This window comes from Vipera berus, assembly GCF_964194415.1.
Source record: "Vipera berus genome assembly, chromosome: 4".
NCBI lineage: Eukaryota > Metazoa > Chordata > Lepidosauria > Squamata > Viperidae > Vipera > Vipera berus.
Genome location: NC_138206.1, coordinates 32,472,834 through 32,495,664, shown reverse-complemented (window position 1 = coordinate 32,495,664; position 22,831 = coordinate 32,472,834). Strand labels below are relative to the sequence as shown.

Sequence of the window (22,831 nt, the reverse complement as noted above, 5' to 3'; positions counted from 1 at the left end):
AACACCTTTTTCACATTTCTACTTACTCCATGGATTTAAGCATTAATTAATTTCTTAAATATGTTAACACTTTAAAAAATTTCAGGATTCAGGGATATCTGGGTGGGTCTAAAAAAAGCCAAGATAGCATTATAATTGTGTTTTACCTCCGTTGCAATGTAATAAAGAAGGTGGGTCTTTAACTACTGAGTTGCAGCCACTGTTTTGACTATTTTTTGATTCAAAATCAAATTATAATCATACTCAGCGTTTTTGTAGCGCTCTTGACTATCAAAAGCATGTTATATGCATTGTTCTAAGATTCATTTAATCTAATGCAGGAAAAGGGTAAGAAACTTTGCAAAGTATTTGAGTCATTAATTATTGCAGCTATGTTGTATCTTTTTGTGAACAATCTTGGCAATCGAACTGTGGATACTGTCAGGACCCACCCCAAACCACGTCTTAGGAAAACAAAACTCTTGGAGCCAAATCTTAGTCCAAAAGGAATCTTTACTATGACATGCTTGGTTGTAGGAATACAAGACAGGACTTAATATTGTTCTACAAACTAAACCCTTATAAAGAGTTCCCAGTTCAACCCCCCCTTAACCCCATTTGGTCAGTCCCCCATCATTTACCTCGTATCATGCCTCTCGTGGGAAAAAGGAACTTAGGACCTTTTATGTTTATTGCTCTCTTCCGTGACACAAGCCAGATGCTCCTACCCTAACCCCCCCTTTTGTTCCCCCAGTTCAAAAGGCTTCTCTTTTCCTTTGAAATGCCTAATACAGGCTCAATACACATTCGTTCCCTCCTCCTCGGGAGATGGCAGAATCCATGGAATAATGTTTTAAACATACATTTATGAATATGATATAAATGGATTCTGACAGATACAACACTTACAATGGTTAGTCATTCTGTGATCATGTGATTGCCATGATTTGCTTAATGACTACAACCAAAATTGCCAGAACTGTCATCTTAAGTTAGCATGGTATGTGATTTTTTTTTGTTTTAAAACCAGATCGCATAGCAATGGCCTCAATTATGATCATTAACGGAGGACTATCTGTACGAAGAAACTAGTGAGGGATGGTCTTATATTTGTATTGCCACAGGTGGATCTCCACTCTATAAAGAAGCAATATGAAAAGAAGTATTCTTGGATAAATAATGAAACAGAAAGATTAATTATCAAGCATGTTCAATATAACACGTCTCATTTAATAGAACATTCATACAGTCATGTCTCAGATAACAGAAAATGAATAGAAAAATTGTGTAGTAATTGATACATACTGCAATAGACTAAAATAATAAGAAAATGTAGGGGGGTTTTCCATTTGAAGGAGGAGGAAAAGGAGGAAAAAAAATTCAACTACAAGAATGATGTAACTACAGAAGTGACAACAATCTGTAAATACCACAATTATCCCAACCAAGATTTGAATTAATTTCACTATTTAATGAAAAGGTACTGGTATGAGTATTGAGAATACTAGAATAGACTAAGAGGATTGAAAGCAGAACATCTTATGCTAGTGGTAATAGAAAGAAACACGAGATACAATCAGTACACAAATTTCCAAATAAAAAGAGAAAGTAACTAATGTTGAAGCAGAGTAAAAGGGAACAGGTTTTTTGTTTTGTTTTGTTTTGTTTAAGGTGGGGTGGGCTCGGGGTAAAAGAGTATAAACTTCCTAAAATGGGAAGGAAACTTTAGTACTATAATGTGTCAAAGGCATTAGCTAAAAAAAAGAAAAAATGCTAATGCTGCTCTTTCTGTATTTCAAATAATGAAAATAATGCAATATTACCTTTTCACCAGTTTTCCATCAGGCCTAAGCCTTCTTTTGCATCACAACACTACCTATCCATTTGTCTAACAGCATGTTACCATTTGTGTATTTCATTTTTGTTAACAGTTGCAGCCAATTCACATATAATAAGTAGAATATTACCCAGATGTTCTACATACATGACATACAACCTTTTTTTCCTTCCATTGCCACTATGTTCATCAGGCTCCAGAATACAACAATGAATAATGTGTAAGCATGCGGGGCTTTTGTACACCTGACTCTGCATTTTTTTTTAAGTTTTATTCACATTTCACCTATGGAATTTGAGTCAAAATCACAATATCAGTTTTCCTGTGTTTTAGAACCACGAAAGAAACCCTATTATCATCATACCAGTATTCTAATACTTCCTAATACTGGATGAAGTTGGCATTATTTAATAGCCATATTGTAACTTGAGCTATGGTAAACTAGTGATTTCAACATTATATTCTAAGTAGGCTGATAATAGCTTAAAATACCTGCCAATTGCCAATTAATTGCCCAGAGTCACTTGTCTGAGATGGGTAGCCATATAAATGAACAATAAATAAAATCTAAAAGCTTACTAAAGTAACTTTTTTCATTAAAAGTATTCATTTTGGAGGACTAAAAACAGAAGTGTTGAACTAGTTTCTAAACTTGATGTCTGAAATTCCTGAATTCCAGTGTTTTGGAAAAACATTTTAAAAGGTAAAATCAGGTATGTAGAATTCTCATATGCCTGCTTGCAATCACTGGGGTGTTTTAGAAAGAAACAGAAAAAGTGCTATGAAGATTCTCACTAAAAGTGAACCAGTCTCACATTGGGGAAAATTTATTCTATGACACCCATATCTTACCTTGATATTGTCCAATGTGTGGAATTTCAACTCATAAAATAATGACAACATCTGGACAACATAGATGTCCATAATAGACAACACCTATTAATTTGCTGCAATTAATATTACATAGTATTGAACACTAAAAAGTCTACCTGAAAACAGTTTTGGCATCTTAATCGAGTAGGCACCAATACAACACCCCAATCGTTTTTATGTTTAAAAGCAGCACAATTTCTATTTCCCATGACTGCAGCAACACCGAAGTTATATCTTAACTCTGGACTGATTTATTTAAAATACTTTTATTCCACATTTTAATAAAAGTATTCCCCAAATAACCACACCAAAATAATGTTATGCATTATATAATAAAAACATTATTAATATATATAATCTCACATATGGTGAGATGGGTGGCTATATAAATTTCATTATTAAATTTGATTATTAAAACATTTATAGTTTTGGTAGTCTTTAAAGCAGGCATGTTAAACTTGTGATGTATTGCGACTTTTTCCCCATTGCAAGCAATGGGGTGGGCGTGGTTTCAGTACCATGCATCTGCCTGCTTTAAAGGAATAGAAATACATCAAATTACCAATTAGTATGAGATCACTAATTGTTTTAGAAACGAAAGATGACCATGTAGTGTTTATCCAGGGGTGAGCTTAATAACAACAAATCCCTTTAGAGCTCATCAAAAATCTCTTTCAAGAAACAGCATTAGTCTTTTCTCCCATCCAAAGCATTAGTGGATTCAGAAACAGAACTCCTGTCACAATTCCACTTCCTGAACAAACTCATGTGGATATAGTCACCTATCTTAAAGGTCAACACAACTATTTTTTTAAACATTAGAAGAGAACAGGAAGGTAGTGTAGCCGTTACAGGACTGGAATACTACAGAATGGTCCATGCGCAACAATTTCTAGTCAGTTGCATTCTACTCCACCAGAAATTATTACCAAATTACTTTTAGACAGCTCAATAAATCATGTTACAAGTGACTTGATGTACCAAAGCAGGTGCAATTGAGACAAACACTGCCAAACCATAAAAGGGTGACATCGAGTTTATTAATCTAAACTGGCAAAAACACTTTTTAGCAACAGCCACCACTGCCATCTACCTGGACAGCACAAATTCTATGAGAAAAATCTAAGCTGTGAATTTAGTGTTCAAAATAAAAATAACTTTGTCCAGAATTATTCAAATGCTTCCAACCAATTTAACTTCCCTATCTATCTTCCAGTTTGCCTGAGATTAAATTTCAATATATTTATCCTCCTTCAATTTAGAACAGGGGTCCCCAACCTTTTTGGATTGGCAGCCCAGTGGGAGAGGGAGGTGCGGGCTCCTTATGCATGTATGTGCAAACGTGAATGTGGCCACATGTGCGTGCATGCATACAAACAGGCTGCGAGCACGCGCACCACGAGAACGGGACTGTGAGCATGCGTGCAATGCTTTCAATGATGGCAGTGCCCGTTTGAGGCTTGTGGCGCTGCCGCTTGCAGCGATGCTACCATCAACGCGAGGCTTGTGCCACGGCCCGCAGAAATGCTGCCCCTAGCGCAAGGTTCACACTGCCGCCCCACATGATTGAGCCATGTCCCGCAGCAATGCCACCTCAGCACAAGCCTCGCGACGCCGCCCCCATGCAAGGATCACGCTCCAGCCCACAATGATCCCACCCCAGTGCGAAACTCATGCTGCCAATCCTGTGCAAGGATCGTGCTGCGGCACACCTGCCGCTTGCGGTGCTGCCACCACCCACACAAGGTTCATGGTAATTCCGCCACCTGTGTGTGATACACCACTGCCCACCTGCCACTTGTGACACTGCTGTTCTCTGTGCAAGGTTCATGGCAATACTGCTGCCCAGGCAATACTAGCGGTGCTGCCACTACTTGCACAACATTCGCAGCAACGGTGGCATGAGGGGGGTGAGCACGTGCACACATGTGTGCACTTCCCAGCTACTCACGTGGCCCGGTGTCCAAGAGGCCACAGCCTGGTAGAGGGCCATGGCCCATAGGTTGGGGACCTCTGTTTTAGAACATGAATAACCCTTTATATGATCTATAAAGAAGTATTACCTGTTCCTGAGTCCAGTGATGCACCTCAATCCACTAGTCAACCTTTTATATTATTAAGAAGGAAGTCAAAGCCCGGGATTCTTACCCCCATCAGTAATTTACTAGAATCAGGTAGAACCTTTGTACTGCAATTACAAAGTTAAATTCATACACACACAAGCAAGGCAAATGGGTGGGCAGAGCTCTTTGTCAAACATGATACTTCATGCAAAGTAATTATTTATTCAGAGCCAAATTGCTGATGCTGCTTCCATTTATCACTGTAAACTGGACAATGATGGTTGATGCTAATAACCAATGATTTCTTTGGATTTCTAAAATATTTTTGTGCATAGAGCAAAACAAACAATGCTGCCAGTTTATCTATAGAACACTGAAGTAGTTTGTGAGTTCAGCAGCAGCAGCAGCAATAGCAAACCATAGTATCTTTCTCTTGATTCCTAAAAGGAAGTCAGCAAGTTTCTGCATGTTTGGTTTGGTTTGGTTTGTTAAGTGGCTTTGGATGAATGGGTGGAGAGACAGCCTGAGATTAAATCAGCCATTCTATAAAGAAGGACAAGAAACAGAGAAATCCAAAAGATCTTTAGAGAATAGCCAGGAACAGAAATAATAGGGTTTTTTAAAATTTTGTTTGAATATGTGTATTTGTCCATCAAATAATGGTTATGGAAGAAGGGAAAAGACCTGATTTAAGGCAAAGAATTAGCTTTAAACTGCAAACATGGGGATACTAAAGCTATTTCACTCATGAAAATCTATTTTTCTTTCTTAAATCTAAAGAACTGTGTCTTTTTTACCTATTTGTAGCAAACATTAAACACATTCAAGGGCTACTTCTGAGTGTGTGTGTGCAAAAAGCTTCCTCCGATATTTTTATTTGTCGGAAACAAAACCTGTACGCCAATTTTGGAAGAAAGATACTAATAATGTATTTATTGTCCCCTTAGGGCTCCTTGAAAAATGGCTAATAGAAAGAAAATCAGAGGAAGGTGGCTCTGCCTCATCAGCAGATGTGGATGCTTGCTGCTGCTACTCTTAATATGATTACAGGTAGTCCTCGACTTACAACTGTAATGGAATCTGTCCAATTTTATGTATTTTTTGGTGGTCATCAAGTGAATCACCATGGCTGTTGAGTGAATCCAGTCATTAAATGTCACACTTATTAAGCAAACCCATTGTTCACTGTGGGGCATTTTTGACGAAAACTAGAAGCAAATATCGGTTTTCAGCAAAAACTATAAATTACAGTCAAGCAAATGGCTGTAAGTGCAGGCCGATTGCTAAGCCCATGAAATATGGTCATGTGACCATGGGAATGTAGGAACTTTGGACCTGGGTGGTACCTTTGGGGGGGGTGTTGCATCATAATTTTAAACAGTCTCTAAGTGACAATTCATAAATGGAAGATTACATGTATGCTTTGTCACTATAACCCACCCAACAAAGTTTCAATACATTCTTGGCACTTCCATTCAACAGGAATACTTCATAATCCGTTTCACTCAAAACTGTCAAGCTAGAAGTAGAGCTGAACCTGAATTTCTGGCTTCCTAGGATAGTCAATTGCTTTTAGCTAAAGCACATTTCAAAAGTCAAAGGCATTATTTATTGGTACTCTCCCCCCCCAAATATACTTCAATACAATTCTGTGTTTGTAAACATGTAAATCATATGCAAAAAATGTATTTCAAATACACCAGAAGAAAATTCCATTCTGTGAGATAATTACCTACAGAAAAATTCATATACATCAGGGATGTCAAACTGCCATCCACGGGCCAGTTGCATCATATGGAGGACGCACTCGCCCCAGCTCCAGCAATGCAAAAGTAGTCACGATATGTCGTGACACATCACGTGATGTGGTGAATTTGACACCCATGATAGACAGCATTGCAATGAAGAAAGCCTTACTTACATATATATTTCAATACTCACGATAGTTATAATTAAATATACACTGGTGTGTCCAGGTTCATTGAAGTCAATAGTATAAATATCCTTAATTTAGTATATTAACTTTAATTAAATTTAATCTTTACAGAAGCATGACTGTTATATAATACATCTACTTGATATCAGCTTCTGTTCTGTTGGTTTACATGTCTAGACACATGCTAACTATAATCCTAAAAATTATGCAAACTGAGACTTTTTAAAAAAAATTGTATTAAGCCTATTGTGCATACATGCTCAAGCTTTTCTGAACAAGTAGGTTTTTGTCTCTTTAATAAAAGGTACAATTCTTACATCGTCATACAGGGCTGTAATAGTTCTTCTTAAGCGTGTGTGTATGTGTGTCTATAAAAGATATGCAAATAATGTTTTCTTACCCAGTCTTGTATTCAATGCAAGAAGCATGGGAAGTAGAAGGCACACCATGGACCAGCAATACATGGTGGTGGTTGTCAACTTTAAAACTTGCATGGCATGGTTTCTGCTAATCCTTATGCTCGGGGAACCCTCAGTGAAGCAGTATGGTCTGGTGGGGGGGGCTTCTGAAACACACCTTCTTCTGTCATGGTGTCTACCTTTTGAATAGTCTGTCCTGAGAGATGGCCCTGATCCTATTGGCCTTCAGAAAAGATGTAAAGACCCGACTTTTCCTCCAGACACTGGAATCAGGATGTTGACAGAGCTGGCATGGGGAGTTCTTGGATGATTGTAAGCTTTTACTGGAGCCTCAACAGCATTTATTGCTTTAAGTAGTTTTAACGTATTTGGCTTTTGTTTGCTCTTAGATTGCTAGATGGGTAGATAACGTATATATTGTACATCAGTTTTGAGTTTAATAAACTGTTGGCCTGGACTTAGGGTACCATATCAATTGTGAATATGTGCAGATGGCACCGCTATCTCTGGCCACTTGCAGAACCATGAACGCAAGGTCATAAAAGGACAGCAAAGGAAACACCCAATATCCTAACCCACCCGGAAACATATGATGTCTTGGGGAAACACCCAAAAGGGAACATTTTTAGCTACTACTGCTTTCTTCCTTCTTATCTACAGTGTGCCGCCCTTAAAGGGCAAAATCTTTATCTTATGTGTGGGTGAATTGCTTATGTAATCAAAGAAGGTATAAAAATAAGGCTTTTGTGATATCTGGGATTTTTTCTCTCTTTTAGAGAAGCCTTTGTTCAGCTGAATAAAAACACAAAACTTGAAAGCAACTTCTGGTTTCCTGTATTTTTTTATCGAGCAAAACAAGAAGTAAACTTAATAGCTTGTGTCATCAGTAACCCTTTCTATGCCTGAAAATAATCTGAAAATTTTGAATTTTGTACTGAAAAAATACAAGTTTGGTTGATTTTTACTTAAATATTTACAATTTTTTTAACTATAAGATTTGGGATTTATTCCATTTTTATTGATTCTAACCAATGTGTCTTTTGCTATTATGCTTTAATATTTTATTTTCATTTATTATAATATAATCATAATATAATCAGCATAATCATTACATTGCAATTCCTGTATTCAATTTTATATTGTAACTTTCACTTATTATAGTTTAATCATTATTTAAAGAATGAATTATCTTATAGCATGTTTTAGTGTTTTTCTATGACCTCACCAATTTGCTTATGTGAATACATAATAAATTCACTCTTCTTGATCAGTTTTGATTCAATAGTTACCCTCCCCTCAGAAGAATCCAGAATAAAAGGATTAAAGTTTTCAGTTATACAAACACCATATATCAGGGAAGAAACTGATCATTTATTAAATAGTCTATCAAGTTTTCTTCCTTGTTAAAGAGGGTAAAAACCACAAAATGTAATTTTTTCAATTGTGGTTTGCTTCATACATTGTGCTATACAGTAGGCTGGGATTTTCAAACTTTTAGGTAATAGAATCTCCTGGAACTCCTCAAAAGACAAAACTCTAGTAATAGAAAATTGGCTGTATTCAAGTGAACTGGGGGAGGGGCACTTTATCACCTACAGTAATTCTCAGAAAACCATAGGCTTCTGTGAAACACTATGAAAATTCTTGCTATAGTGTAAGATTGTTGGATTCAGGCTCAGTATACCATGTAAATTCAATCTCAAAATCCATTTAAGGTCATGAAAGACATATTAAATCATGCCTTCAGGTTTTATGCCAAATTGCACTAAGACAATAATCGTTATAAACTATACATGACTGTATCTTTTTCTGAAAGGAGAAATTCCAGGTGGCAGCTATGGCTGGGTGGGGGAGATGCTTTGTACAATATCATCTACCAAGAGCATATACCAATTATGCCCTTGCTAAAAGCCATGCTTATGATCATTTGAGCCCCATTTTATGGAATGACCATTGTCCTGATGCACAATTGGCCCTGACACAGCTGGTCTTTAAAAACACTGCCAAAACCTGGCACTTTTCCTAGACATTTGAGCCACGAACTTTTAAAGCCCCGATTGGTTTTGCGGTAATATTGCTGCTTAAACCAACATTTTGTTTTGTTTGTTGGCGTATGTATTAGAGTTCTGTTGATAGGCTTTGATGGTTTTTTTTATTATAAATTGCCCAGAGTCAGTTTGGTTGATTTAGGCTGGCCCATAAATGCTTTAAATAAATAAATAAGATACCATAATTTTTATTTCAGATTGGTGTAGAACAGGGGTGTCAAACTACCGGCCCGTTGGCCCTGTTGCATCATGCGGAGGCCACACCCACCTCTGGCAATGAGAAAAAGGCCGCGATACGTCGCGACGTCATGTGATGAGTTTGACACCCATGGCCTAGAATATGGATTTTCAACAATAAATCCTACCGTAAAATTAAAGCTGTCTGAATGGGTTATGATCCAATAGAGAGGAACTCCAGCACCAAAGATCATACCTGCTTCAAAGACCATGATAAAATAGGTGGAAAATTCCACACACGCTTCCTCATATGGTAAATCCCCAAATGCAGTGTTCCAGAGTGTGGCAGAGGATCAGAGTTCTTGTGAGAACAGCCTGGGTTGAGCCTTTCAGCTACACTGCCTCAGAACTGACATGCAAATTTCCTCTCCCCATCATTTCAATGCAGAGAAACATTAGAAGAGTAACATCTGCCAAGCAACGAAGTATGATAAATTTACAGCCCACTTCCTTCCTTAGGGCCCAGTGTGAACTAGCTAGGCTCTGCAACTAGTAAATACAGGTAGTCATTGACTTACAACCACAATTGAGCCCAAAATTTCTGTTGCTGACACATTTGATAAGTGAGTTTTGCCTTATTTTACAACCTATCTTGCCACAGTTGTTAAGTGAATCACCACAGCTGAAAAGTTAGTAACCCAGTTGTTAAGTGAATCTGGCTCCCCCATTGACTTTGCTTGTCAGAAGGTTGCAAAAGGGGATCACATGACCTTTGGACACTGCAACGGTCATAAATATGAACCAGTTGCCAAGTGACTGAATTTTGATCAGGTGTCCATAGGAATGCTGCAAAGGTCATAACTGTGAAAAACGGTCATAAGTCATTTTTTTCAGTGCCATTGTAATTTTGAACTGTCACTAAACAAACTGTTGTAAGTCGAGGACTACCTGTATTCTCAGGTTTTGTATTCCCTAACAGATTCCTTTTCTGCTTCAAAAGAAACACCACCTGTGTAGTAAACCATAGGCAAGAAAGATTTATGACTTGCAGAAAAGGCCATCCTTATCTTTTGTACAAACAGAATTCATCTCAAGTTGAGCAGAGATTGGTCAGAGAACCTTTAATTATACAAAATGGGAGGCATACAGATGCTGAATTTTATTTGATGTTACACTAAAAAAATAACCCCTCTGTTCCAAAGAAGAGGGAGCCAAGCTATTCTCCAAAGCACCTGAAAGCAGGACAAGAAGCAACGGATGGAAACTAGTCAAGGAGAGAAGCAACCTAGAACTAAGGAGAAACTTCCTGACAGTTAGAACAATTAACCAGTGGAACAACCTGCCTCCAGAAGTGGTGAATGCTCCAACACTGGAAGTTTTTAAGAAGAGACTGGACAGCCATTTGCCTGAAATGGTATAGGGTTTCCTGCCTGAGCAGGGGGTTGGACTAGATGACCTCCAAGGTCCCTTCCAACTACTACTACTACTTCTTCTTATATTATTATTATTATTATTATTATTATTATTATTATTATTATTATTATTATTATTATTATTATTATTATTATCATTATTATTATTATTATTATTATTATTATTATTAATTATTATCCCCTCTTTAAATTCACTGCATAAGCTCAACTAAGGACTTAGGGAAAGAAAATGATGAAGAACCCAAAAGGAAAAAGACAGCAATTGCATGTATCTGAAAGGATGACTTAGGTTTTTCCCCCCCCAAAATTATTTTCTAAAACGGGAAGATCGCCTTAGACTCGCTGAGGATCGCACTGCGCGAAACTGATCAAGGCGGGGGAGGAGTTATGGTAGCACATTATTTCCGTCTGGGAGGGGAGAGAGGTTTTTAACTTTTCGACTGGCGGGGGATGTTGGGGTTTCGACAAACTGGCCTTTTTTAAAGATAGTAATCGAAGAACTCCAAGGGAATAAAGTCACCCCAGGATCAGGTGTGTTTCGTGCGAAAGTCTCGGAGCATTTGACCAACATAGAAGCGTACCCAAAATAGGAAAGCCCGCCGTATGCCTGGCACATATAGAAAACTACCCGAGCTCTGTAACCACGTCGGCTGTTGCATCTGCTTCCAAAGGAGGCTCCGCGGAAGTCTTCCTTGCCTAAGGGTGACAAGTCAGAGGCGCCGCAGAGTTTACGTGGGCGTTCGGGCAACAGGGGGAAAAACCCAAGGAAGCCGATAAAGCAAGCCCTCGCCAGCCCAAGCAAAGTCCTTGGTAAGTTAATGCAACTTACTTCCCAAGAAACAAGAACCGTAGCGCCGCAAAGCCAGACAAACATCTCAGTACGCGGCTCGGCCGAGATCCACCCAGCGCTTTCTCCTGCTCGCCTTCCACCGCGTGCCTTTGACCGGAAAACGCAGCGCCGCCTGACAAGCCGCGACGCCCCCCCCCCCCCGGAGAGAACAATCTGGGGTCCCGTCGATTGGGCAAAGGGAGTCTCTCGGGCCCCAGCCGATTGGCTGAGCTGGAACGGTCCCGGGAACTTTGCCAAGATTTCCCGGGTCGACGGGGCAGGCGGCTTTAAAGCGCAGGCAGGGCGCCCACCTTTTCGGGGCCGATTGCCTATCCTCGCCGTTTCCGCCTGCAGCCGCACTTACCGTAGCTCCGCGCCCAGCCCTTTTCCTCCGACAGCCCTGCTTGGAAGCGCCGGACCTTCCCTCTAGTCTCTAGTCCTTCCACGTTCCTTCCTCGGCGACGGCCTTTCTGCTTTTGTTGGGGCGCCCCTTCTCCCGACCCTGCAATTCAGGCCTGCCTACAGGGAAGGGAGCAGGATCTATCTCATCGGACAGGGAGGCCGGTCGAGGGGAGCAGGAAGTTTTCACATTGAGGAAGGCGTCTGTGAGTCGCAGCTGGAAGCAGACGGCCAGAGAGGCAGCGGGGAAACTTAGTAAGAGCAACCCAGGCTTCGCCTGGTGGCCGCTGCTCAAACCTTTCCGCTAGGTGAGAAGAGAGGAAACTTTTTACTCGGGGCGACTCCTCCCCCTAGTCATTTCACTGCAAATTGCCACAGCTGGATCAAAAGAGGGGAAGCGCGGCTGCATTAGGATACACGAGGCAATCTAGCAGCCTTACAATGATATTGCTTGTCACCTGGCAGGTTTCTAGAACCGGAAGGAGGAGAGAAGGCAGCCTTTCCTTTCAGTTAATTTAGTTTTATTTTATTCATATCCCGCCCTTCTCCGAAGATTCAGGGCAGCTTACAATCTAGGAAGCACAAATCAATGTGCTTAGCAATAGCCTTCATTCTATGTATATGCCTGCTTATTAGGGCTTGGGGGGGCCCAAGCGGCATCCCTACAGTCTGCATAAAGGCAGAGTTCTTGTTCTAGGGGTTCTCACAGAAACCCACTGTTTTATTTGAATCTTATATATAATGGAGTGTTGCTTTAACTGCCCTTAGAATTATTTAACAATAATTTCTTAAACTTGTATATCACCTGGCTCTCAGCCACTCTGAGCAGCTGGCAAAGATTAAAAAAAATGCAATAAAAGATAACCACGATGAAGCTCTCATTATCCTTGCTAAAAGCCTGGGTGAAGAGGCATATCTTAACAGCTCCTAGTCTAGAGAACATGGGGGGTGGGCGCAGATCTGGATCTTGGAAGAGGGGTTCTCTGGATGCTTAAGCTCTTAAGGTGCCATAAGCAATTCAGAGCAGAGCCACCAATTAAATAAAAAATTTGAGAAGGTTTTCAGAATCAAAGTGGATGGTATTGTCAAAATTCATCCCTAAATTGCGTGGGCAAGCCCACAGCAGCATTCAGCAAACAGAGAAAATGGACAATGAATATTTATGCCACAGTTGCCTCCCATGTTATGTAAACCATTGGGTGGTTTGTTTGGTTTTGGTTTAACAGTGTCATGTTAAACCCATCAATTGTAGCTCAATTCTACATGTGAATCAGGCCTCGGTTTTCCAAACATGCACTGACAAGATTTCAAATATTAGCCTTCCCCAGCTTTCTTCTGTCATAGAGGGTGGGGTGACTGGGAAGATAGGTTCATGAGCCACCCATCTGGTAGATATCACATTGATGATGGCTTGCATTTGTGCTGTGTAAAATTGGTGCTCCCAGATTTTTCAGCATTGCTTCAGCATTCCTTGTCTGAAAACAAGGGAAGTTTGTTTCTCTAATCTCACAATGTTATAAATGTTGTAATTCCTGTATTAACAATATAAAAATTAAGCAAGTGGATTTGGATTTATATTCCTTTTGCTATTTATTTGCTTTATTATTACAGCTGAAGCATGCAGCCTCCTTCCTGGAAAGGGTTGAATGGAAAATTACAGGCTTATCTTCATGTTTTACCAGTTGTGGCATAAAAACATGTTACTAACCATTTTTAATGATGTGTCGTCATCTTATCCCAGTCTGCTCCTAAGGCAGCCTAGAGTCATCTATAATTATTGTGCTGCTAAGCGGTGTTTCTCTTCTTCTTTTTTCATCACAAATCTTGCCACACAAACATTCTGCTGCATTTTGGTGATGATGAGGACAAGAGGTGACAACAACTCAGATCCTTGTGCCTGCTTAAGTCTGTTATGGGCATGCTTCAGTCAGCAAATAATACTCTCAATTACCAGTTTGCTTTGAATGAGAAAGAAATCAGACAAGTCTGTTTCGTTGGGGGAATGTGGATATAATACATGCAGGTCTTTCTGGAGACCAATATTCCCTCATCTACCCCTCTCCCCAAAATGGGATTTAATTTAATTTTAATTTAATTTAATAATATTTCTATACCGCCCTTCTCCCGAAGGACTCAGGGCAGTTCACAGGGCAAGAATAAAATACAAAGTTACAAATATTAAGAGATTAAATAATTGCCCGATTTTAAAACAATATGCTACAATTATAAAACCCCAAAGATACAACAATAAAAATACAAGAAAAAAATCCCCACCAATCCCCCATCAGGCTAGGCCGGCTTGTGCAAACAAAAACGTCTTCAGATCGCGGCGAAAGGAGCGAAGATCGGGCGCCATCCGGAGCTCTACCGGTAACTGATTCCATAGTTCCGGAGCGCCCACAGAGAAGGATCTCCCCCTGGGGGCAACCAATCGACATTCTCTGATCGGTGGCACCCTGAGGAGACCCTCTCTGTGGGAACGCACAGGGCTCAGGGAGATTGATGCCGGCAGCAGGTGTTCCCTGAGGTACTCCGGACCCCTGCCATGTAGGGCTTTAAACACCATTACTAGTACCTTGAATCTCACCCGGAAGACAACTGGCAACCAATGCAGCTCACGGAGCAGAGGTGTAACATGGGAGTATCGGGAGACTCCCAACACAACTCTCGCGGCTGCATTCTGTACCAGTTGGAGCCTCCGGGTGGTCTTCAAGGGCAGCCCCATGTAGAGAGCGTTGCAGTAGTCCAGACGAGAGGTCACGAGCGCATGAGTGACCGTGCATAAATCATCCCGGCTTAGATAGGGCCGCAACTGGCGCACCAGGCAGACCTGGGCGAAAGCCCCCCTAGTCACAGCCACTATGTGGTCTTCCAAGGTAAGCCGTGAATCTAGGAGGACTCCCAAGTTGCGAGCCCTATCTACAGGGGGTAATAATTCACCCCCCATAGAAAGAGATGGAATATCCGAATAGACCCGGGATGAAGGTATGCAAAGCCACTCAGTCTTGTCGGGGTTGAGTTGAAGTCTGTTCCTCCCCATCCAGACCCGGACCGCCTCCAGGCAACGGGACATCACGTTGAGGGCATCACTGGGGTGGTTTGGGGTCGAAAGAAAAAGCTGGGTATCATCAGCATACTGATGATACCCAACTCCAAAGCCACGAATGATCTCACCCAGCGGTTTCATATAGATGTTGAACAGGAGAGGCGAGAGGACCGACCCCTGAGGAACTCCACAAACGAGAGACCTCGCAGTCGACCTCTGCCCTCCTGTCAACACCGACTGCGAGCGTCCCTGGAGATAGGAGGAGAACCACTGTAAAACCGTGCCTCCCACTCCCAATCCCCTGAGACGCCGCAGCAAGATACCATGGTCGATGGTATCGAAAGCCGCTGAGAGGTCTAATAGGACTAGAACAGAGGAATGTCCCCTGTCCCGAGCCCTCCAGAGATCATTCACCAGCGCGACCAATGCCGTCTCTGTGCTGTACCCGGGCCTGAAACCCGATTGGTACGAGTCTAGATAATCCGCTTCATCCAGGACCAGAGGGAGCTGATGCGCCACCACACTCTCAACAACCTTCGCAAGGAAGCGAAGGTTGGAGACCGGACGAAAGTTGTTCAATACAGTTGGGTCCAAGGCAGGTTTCTTGAGGAGAAGCCTCACCACCGCCTCTTTCAAGACGGCAGGGAAGCTACCCTCACTCAAAGAAGCCGATATAACTGCCTGGAACCAGCTGCGCGTCCTCTCCCGGGCTGCATAAACCAGCCAGGAAGGGCACGGGTCCAATAAACATGTGGTGGAGCTTAGCCTCCCCATAATCCTGTCCACTTCCTCCGGAGTCACAGAATCAAACTCCTCCCAGGTAATATCGACAAGACCGCCCGTGTCCTGATCGTCAGACTCTGCCCAGTCAGAGTCCAAACCGGTCCAAATCCGAGCGATTTTGTCTGACAGATGTTGGTTAAACTCCTCGGCACGACCCTGCAAGGGTTCCTCCCTCACCTCCTGATTCAGGAGGGAGCGAGTCACCCTAAACAGGGCGGCCGGGCGATTATCTGCGGACGCGATAAGGGTGGCGAAGTGGTTAGACCTCGCCTCCCTTATCGCAGCAAGATAAGACCTAATATAGGCTCTTAGTCGCAATTGGTCGGATTCGGATCGGCTGGATCTCCAACCGCTCTCTAGGCCCCGTCTCCGACGCTTCATCTCCCGGAGCTCCGTGGAGAACCATGGGGCTCGACGGGATCTGCACCGGGTCAGGGGCCGCAAGGGTACAACTTGGTCGAGTGCCCAACTGCGCACCAGGGCCGCATCTCAGAAAGAGAGACTCACACCCGACTATCTGGGGGACGGTGGCCTCCCGCGGACACAAGGTCTCCCTCATAACAACAGCCACACCCCCACCCCTACCCTGAGCCCGAGGCCGGTGTAGCACCCGGAAACCTGGTGGGCAAAGGTCAACCAGAGGAATCCCGCCCTCTGGGCCCAACCAAGTCTCCGTGATGCAAGCCAGGTCCGCCTGCTCACCCTCGACCAAGTCGCGGACGAGAGGAGCCTTATTAGCGACAGACCTGGCATTCAGGTACACCAGCCGGAGCTCGGGAGGCAGCACATCCTCACTCCCGGGACCTTGGGGCGGAGCCAGAGGGTCAGAGTGCCTCACCGCTTGTAAGCAGCGGGGAGGCCTTCCCTGAGATCGATACGGCCCTCTGCTCCTACACCTGCTGCCATTCCCTGATGTCGTGGGAATAGGTAATCCCACGACCAGCCCTGGGGCCCCAGAGGCAACTGACCCCCGCTCCTCCCCCCTGCGATCTACCTCGGCACTGGCCTGAACAGAGGTTGTTGGACTTCCCCCCTTGTCCAAACAACCAAAAGGACCCTCCCCCCTCCCTAACCCCCTAAAAAATTTAGACAAAAAAGTAATCAGGGGCCTCTTGTTGGGTTTACGTCGAAGGCCCCTACCCGTGCCCAGCCATCTCTCAGGGTCCCAATAAATGGGCCCTTCCTCAAGATTATAAGCGGCTAGAAAGGCGGGTCGCACCCAGGAAGGGGGAGCACCCCTGAGGGCGAACAAGTCCGTGAAAGAGTATTTAAGAGAAGGCATAAGAAGCAGTCCAGATAGAAGGCAGTCCATAGGTGATAGTCAGTAAGGAGGATCTGGACAGAGGGTAAATAGGTGTCCCAGACCTCCGCCCAGCCTCTGCCACTCAGCTGGGTAAACCCCCCGGGCAGGCCAACCACCGTCCTCTCACGACGGCCGCAGAGCCAATTCCCAGGGGGATGGTGGTCTGAAACAACCACTCTGGGTATAGCATGCCCCATAGAGCTCTCACCTCTAGGGGCAGCAGATGTAAGTTCAAGCCACCCTCTCACGGTGGCTAATACCCAGAGTTCTCTGAATCCTTTGGGGATGCTGTGTAAAGGACAATGCACAATAGATTGTAAAGGCAGGAGTAAAGTAAAGTAACAAGCCATCATAGTCAGGTCTGCTAATGGCCAAGTCCCCCGCTGCTCCGCCATTCCAGGAAGTTGTACCTGACCACAACTCCATGGGCCCTCAGTTCTATAGTTATTGGGGCCTTCCATAGTGTGATCAACAAAGTCTGACTCCCCCGAGTCTACTGAGTTCCCCGGAGCCCCCTCAAAATCCAGCGACACCGACCAGATCACAACGGGTGCGTTGGAGAGCATAGGTCTTCCAGGATCCTTCGGAATAACCAGGGTCCACAGGGCTCCACTGGGCTCCACCGGGGTTAACCGGCTAACCCAGGAACCTTCGGGGCCACCAGGAACAATGGGGGTGCCAGACCATCTGGAGCATGCAGAACAAGCCGAGGAGCAGGCAGATCGGCCATAACACCACCGCTGAGTCATCGGGGCCGCTGCCACTGCCGGAGCGCCGCTACGGACGACGACGACGCCATCACCGTTGCCACCGGAACGTTGCCGAAGCCGCAAACAATCCAGGGAAGGCCACCGCCACCGCCGATGGAAAGCGGGCCGAAAAGGCCCAGGTGGTAGCGGGACAAACGGTCCGGAAGAAGCAGGCCAGACCGCAGCGGTCGATGATAAAATGGCCCAAAAACGGCCTGGGAGCAACGTCGCCGCCGTCGTCATTGAGATGGGCCGAAAGCGTCGTCGCCGACACAGGCAAAAGCAGAGGCAGACCGACCAAAGAAACGGCCCAAAGCAGCCCGCAAATGTCTCCGTCGAAGCCGTCAGCAGTCGGGGGCCATCCAAAGACGCCAGCTCCGTCGCCGCCGAAACACCGCTGCCGGCCGCCGAGAACGCCAGACGCCGCCGAGAACGCCAGACGCCGCCGAAGGAAGCCCGGAGGCCGCCCAACACAGCAGGAAAGCGCCGCAAACATCCAACCCGGCAAGCAGCGGACCGACAGCCCCACGGAACGCTGACCAAGTTAGCAAAAGCTTTATCCAACTGCCTAAATCATTGCCGCTACACTTCACCCCAACCCAGGGCATAAAACACCCCTGAGGGGCTCCTAGGGCGCCTCTTTTCTCGGACTTGCAGAGCTCAGCCTAACACGACCGCCTGCACGTCCGCCATCTTGAAAATCTTTCTCAAAATCTTTGAACTTAATAAATTGGTAGTCAGAGAAGGGTGCATGATGAACCTGGAATGAGTTCACATACAAATGGAGGTCTCCACCTTCTATTACTTAGGCTCCCATCTCTGGGAGTTTAGAAGATTAGAAAGGTGAGACTGGAGTTCTTCCACCCCATTCCCCCCCCCCAAGCTTCAGTTGGCAGGCCTTGGAGAATGTTTATAAGGAGAAGATGTCAGGCATCTTGTGCTCCCCACCCCAATTCCGTGAGAGAGCAGAAGGACACTGCTGCTTCCCAGTATACATACTGTATTTACATAACGTTGAGGCCACCAACTCCGTTCAATTCTGTATGGCTTATACTTTAAATGCAGGGATATTTTTTTTAAAAAAAATAAGGAACAAATTATAGACATCAAAAAGAGAAAACTGAACAAAAACTACCCATAGGGGCTCAGCAGCACCCTACTGCAAACCTGGGAGAACAATCAAGATTTCAAAGGTTTTCAGTGTGATTTTTCTCCTGAGATAGTAAATTAATAGTCCTTTAAAAGAAAGGAAAAAGAAAAAAAAAGAAAGGAAATGGTTTCTGACTGACACAGAGACATAATTAATCACTGCATCTTGTCTTACTCCGGGTTTTCTGCCCTCCTAATTTCAGTGTGGTTAGGAATGGGAAATATTTTTATTTATTTATTTATTAAATTTTTATACCGCCCTTTTCCCGAAGGACTCAGGGTGGTGTACAGGGCAATAAATATCAGAATATAAATACAAAAGTTAAAAGAAGTTAAAAGAATTAAATAATCATGCCCAATATAATACAATGATTAAAACTATGTTAAAATTAGATCCAACCCTAAACCCATCAAACCAGGCCAGATTGTTCAAATAAATAAGTTTTTAAATCGCGCCGGAAGCCAACTTGAGTGAGAGGAACTGAGGGGCAGATAAACTATTAAATTTGGTCATCTTAAGTAAAAGGAAGGAGTGGCACTGCCTTTTGTTCTCCCACCCATCTTGCAGTGGGCAGTGACAGGTGAAATAATCATAAATCCCAAGGTGAGGTGGCAATTCTCTCTTATTAGCAGAGTTTTAGAACAAAGAATCAGCCCCCAGAACCAAATTGCGTTATAAGTTGGGAAAGAATAACAAAGAGTTTCAGCTTGTAAACAAACTTATTTATCTCCCCATGTTAACTAGTAAAAATATGTTGGAGGTCAGAATATCCCTTCCAAAGGTTTCTTAGAAAACATCAACCTCTGTTGATGGCCCAGGTAGTCTAAACACTTGACTATCTCTTGCTTTCCCTCATTTCTGACGTGCAGCCATTGAGTTATCATTTATCAACCAACCTGATGATTCTGAAATCAGTAAACATTAGCTGACATAAACCAAAGCCATGTTTAGGGTGCATAACAGAATAAGGAAGTACAATATCGGGTAAGCTGCACAAAACAAAATACTGTAGTGGCCGAGAAGGGAGTAAGTATTGAGGACACAGGATATATTACAATTAAAAACAAGGTTTCTTTGTTGAAATTTCAATCTTACACAATTCCCAGGAAAAATAAGCCAGTTAGAAATAACTATGAGCAGGGATAATTGAGTTCTTTTCCTAAATCAGCTGCTATTTGTATCTAATAAAGTAAGCAGGAAAGTGATGCGTCTGATCACTTTTTGATAAAAATACTTACCTGTCTGCCACTTTTTTCTTCAAAGAGAACATCCCTTTAGCAACAGATCAATAAAACTTCTAAGTACGCTTATTGTTGCAAAACAGGTTGTATTACCTATAAATTGGGATCAGGAGGGAAAAAAAATCTATTCCAGTGATGGGAAAAGGAAACGGGTCTGATAAATGTGACGTGGTGGCTCAGTGGGTTAGGACACTAAGCTTGTCGATCAGAAGGTCGGCAGTTTGGCGGGTTGAATCCCGAGTGCCGCGTAACAGAGTGAGCACCTGTTACTCGTCCCAGCTTCTGCCAACCTAGCAGTTCGAAAGCACGTAAAAATGCAAGTAGAAAAATAGGGACCACTACGGTGGGAAGGTAACAGCGTTCCGTGCGCCTTTGGCGTCTAGTCATGCCGGCCACATGACCACGGAGACGTCCTCGGACAAGCGCTGGCTCTTCGGCTTTGAAACGGAGATGAGCACCGGCCTCTAGAGTCGGAAACGACTAGCACACATGTGCGGGGGAACCTTTACCTTTACCTGATAAACAACTTCCATTAAATAGTTAATCTCTGTTAGCTTTTATCTCTGAAATGCATAGCATCGGATTAAAATGCTTTCAAACACTGCTTAAATAATCAGCACAAAATCCCTGGTGTTAAAAATATGCTAAAGAATACATGAATTGGAGATTGCTCACCTATCATTTTGTATTGATTCCTAGCCTTTCGATACTGTGAATGACAAATCTTGTATTTAGCAGAGATTACGTTGTTGTCATCAGCTTTGCACATGAATCTTGGTTTCCAGGCCTTGAAGCACAACTGATTGTGTCTCGCGTTCCATTGAAGTAAAACGAGAAACCACCTACGCAATACTGAATGCTGCTGTAGGAAGCATCATATATAGATAGGGCAATGCGTATTAAAAAATGAAATACAGTGCTGTAGATACTCCTTAATTTAGAAAAATAATCCTAGAAACAACTTTCATCTTATCATTTCTTTTTAAATGATAATAGTAAAAAGGATCGTAGTTACAATTATAATAGTAAAAGAATGTGGCAATGCAATTGACTAAAAACTAATCATATTCATTAGGGCATATTTCATGTAAATAGGTATAGGATTACACTGAACAATGAGAAAAGAAACAAAACAAGATAAATAAAGTGCACTATGTATATGAGCAATATATTATATAAATCACAATGGCTTAATGACATAGCATTCTAAGGCAAAATCAAACACATTTGGGGTCACATAATAGGTGAATATTTTGATAATGAGTTCTAGTCTTGCTGTAGGCATGAAAACTACTTGCATGACTTTGGGCCAGTCACTTTCTCTCAAACCACCCCACCCCACACGGTTGTTGTGGGAAAACAGGAGGACAAAGGAATACTAGTATGGTCACTGCCTTACTTATAGAAGTAATAAAGGTGAAATAAAAATCTAATAAAGAAATGAATATTTTTATTTTTAAAAGTTTGCTGCCTATTGTAAAGATGCTGGGACAAAACTGATTTGAGGGCCTTCCTGAATACAAAAAAGATGCTTGTGTCCCACTAAAAAGATCTGTCTTATAATCCAGCTCCATGTATTATTATTTTTTTGCGGCAGGGGGGGAGAATTCAGAGCAGGCCTTCCTTTGGTGGTTGAACCAAAGGAATAGAATCATGCTAAGCAAACCATCCCCTGACACAACCTGGGTTGCACTTATAGGAGCTTCATATTATTACTATAATGGTGCCTACATAGGGTTGCCTTTTGAGGATACTAACAAACAGTTGATTCAAAAGGTGGTTGCCTGCTTGTTGACAAGTTAGAAGACAGATTAGAAATGATTTAGCAGGAGAATGCTATCTAGAAACACCATTACTAGCCAATAGGTTTCAGATTTAATGTGCTGGTAACATTATATAAAATCGTCTATGGTCCAGGTCTTGCTGCCTACAGGACCATTTGCTCAGTCCAGATTGGCATACTTCTGATTGCCTCCCTGTGAGATGTTACTTAGATTCCAGCTGTATGGAGCACGTTTCTTGCCAAGTCATGATGGCCCCTTCTCTATTATTTTTTAGAAAAGAAGTGGAAAATAACACCATTCTATTAGATTTATGGGACGCGGTGGCTCAGTGAGTTAGGATGCTGAGCTTGCCGATCAGAAGGTCGGCAGTTTGGCGGGTCGAATCCCGAGTGCCGCATAACAGAGTGAGCGCCTGTTACTCGTCCCAGCTTCTGCCAACCTAGCAGTTCGAAAGCACGTAAAAATGCAAGTAGAAAAATAGGGACCACTACGGTGGGAAGGTAACAGCGTTCCGTGCGCCTTTGGCGTCTAGTCATGCCGGCCACATGACCACAGAGATGTCCTCGGACAAGCGCTGGCTCTTCGGCTTTGAAACGGAGATGAGCACCGGCCCCTAGAGTCGGAAACGACTAGCACGCATGTGCGGGGGAACCTTTACCTTTACCTTTATTAGATTTTTAGAATACACAGGTAGTTCTCAATTTACAACCGTAATTGACCCCTTATTTGAAATCATAAAGCAGATCATCATGTGACTGACCAGTTTTATGACCTTTTTTCTG

The 22,831-nt window shown here is 43.0% G+C and overlaps 1 protein-coding gene across 5 annotated transcripts in view; it reads right to left on the bottom strand.

The window, feature by feature from the left end:
* The window catches only part of ST3GAL6 (ST3 beta-galactoside alpha-2,3-sialyltransferase 6), a 64,050-nt gene that overhangs the window by 29,648 nt on the left and 11,571 nt on the right, over nt 1-22,831 (bottom strand). For 2 of the 5 annotated variants that reach the window (XM_081327601.1, XM_081327600.1), the window contains exon 3: nt 20,941-20,974. The exons of 1 other annotated variant lie outside the window; for it this stretch is intronic. In XM_081327601.1, coding sequence (XP_081183727.1) covers nt 20,941-20,974 — 34 coding nt within the window. Of the gene's footprint in view, nt 1-11,594; nt 11,925-11,958; nt 12,332-20,940; nt 20,975-22,831 lie in introns of those variants that run through there. 2 more of the 5 variants (XM_081327602.1, XM_081327604.1) reach the window with 2 other exon arrangements.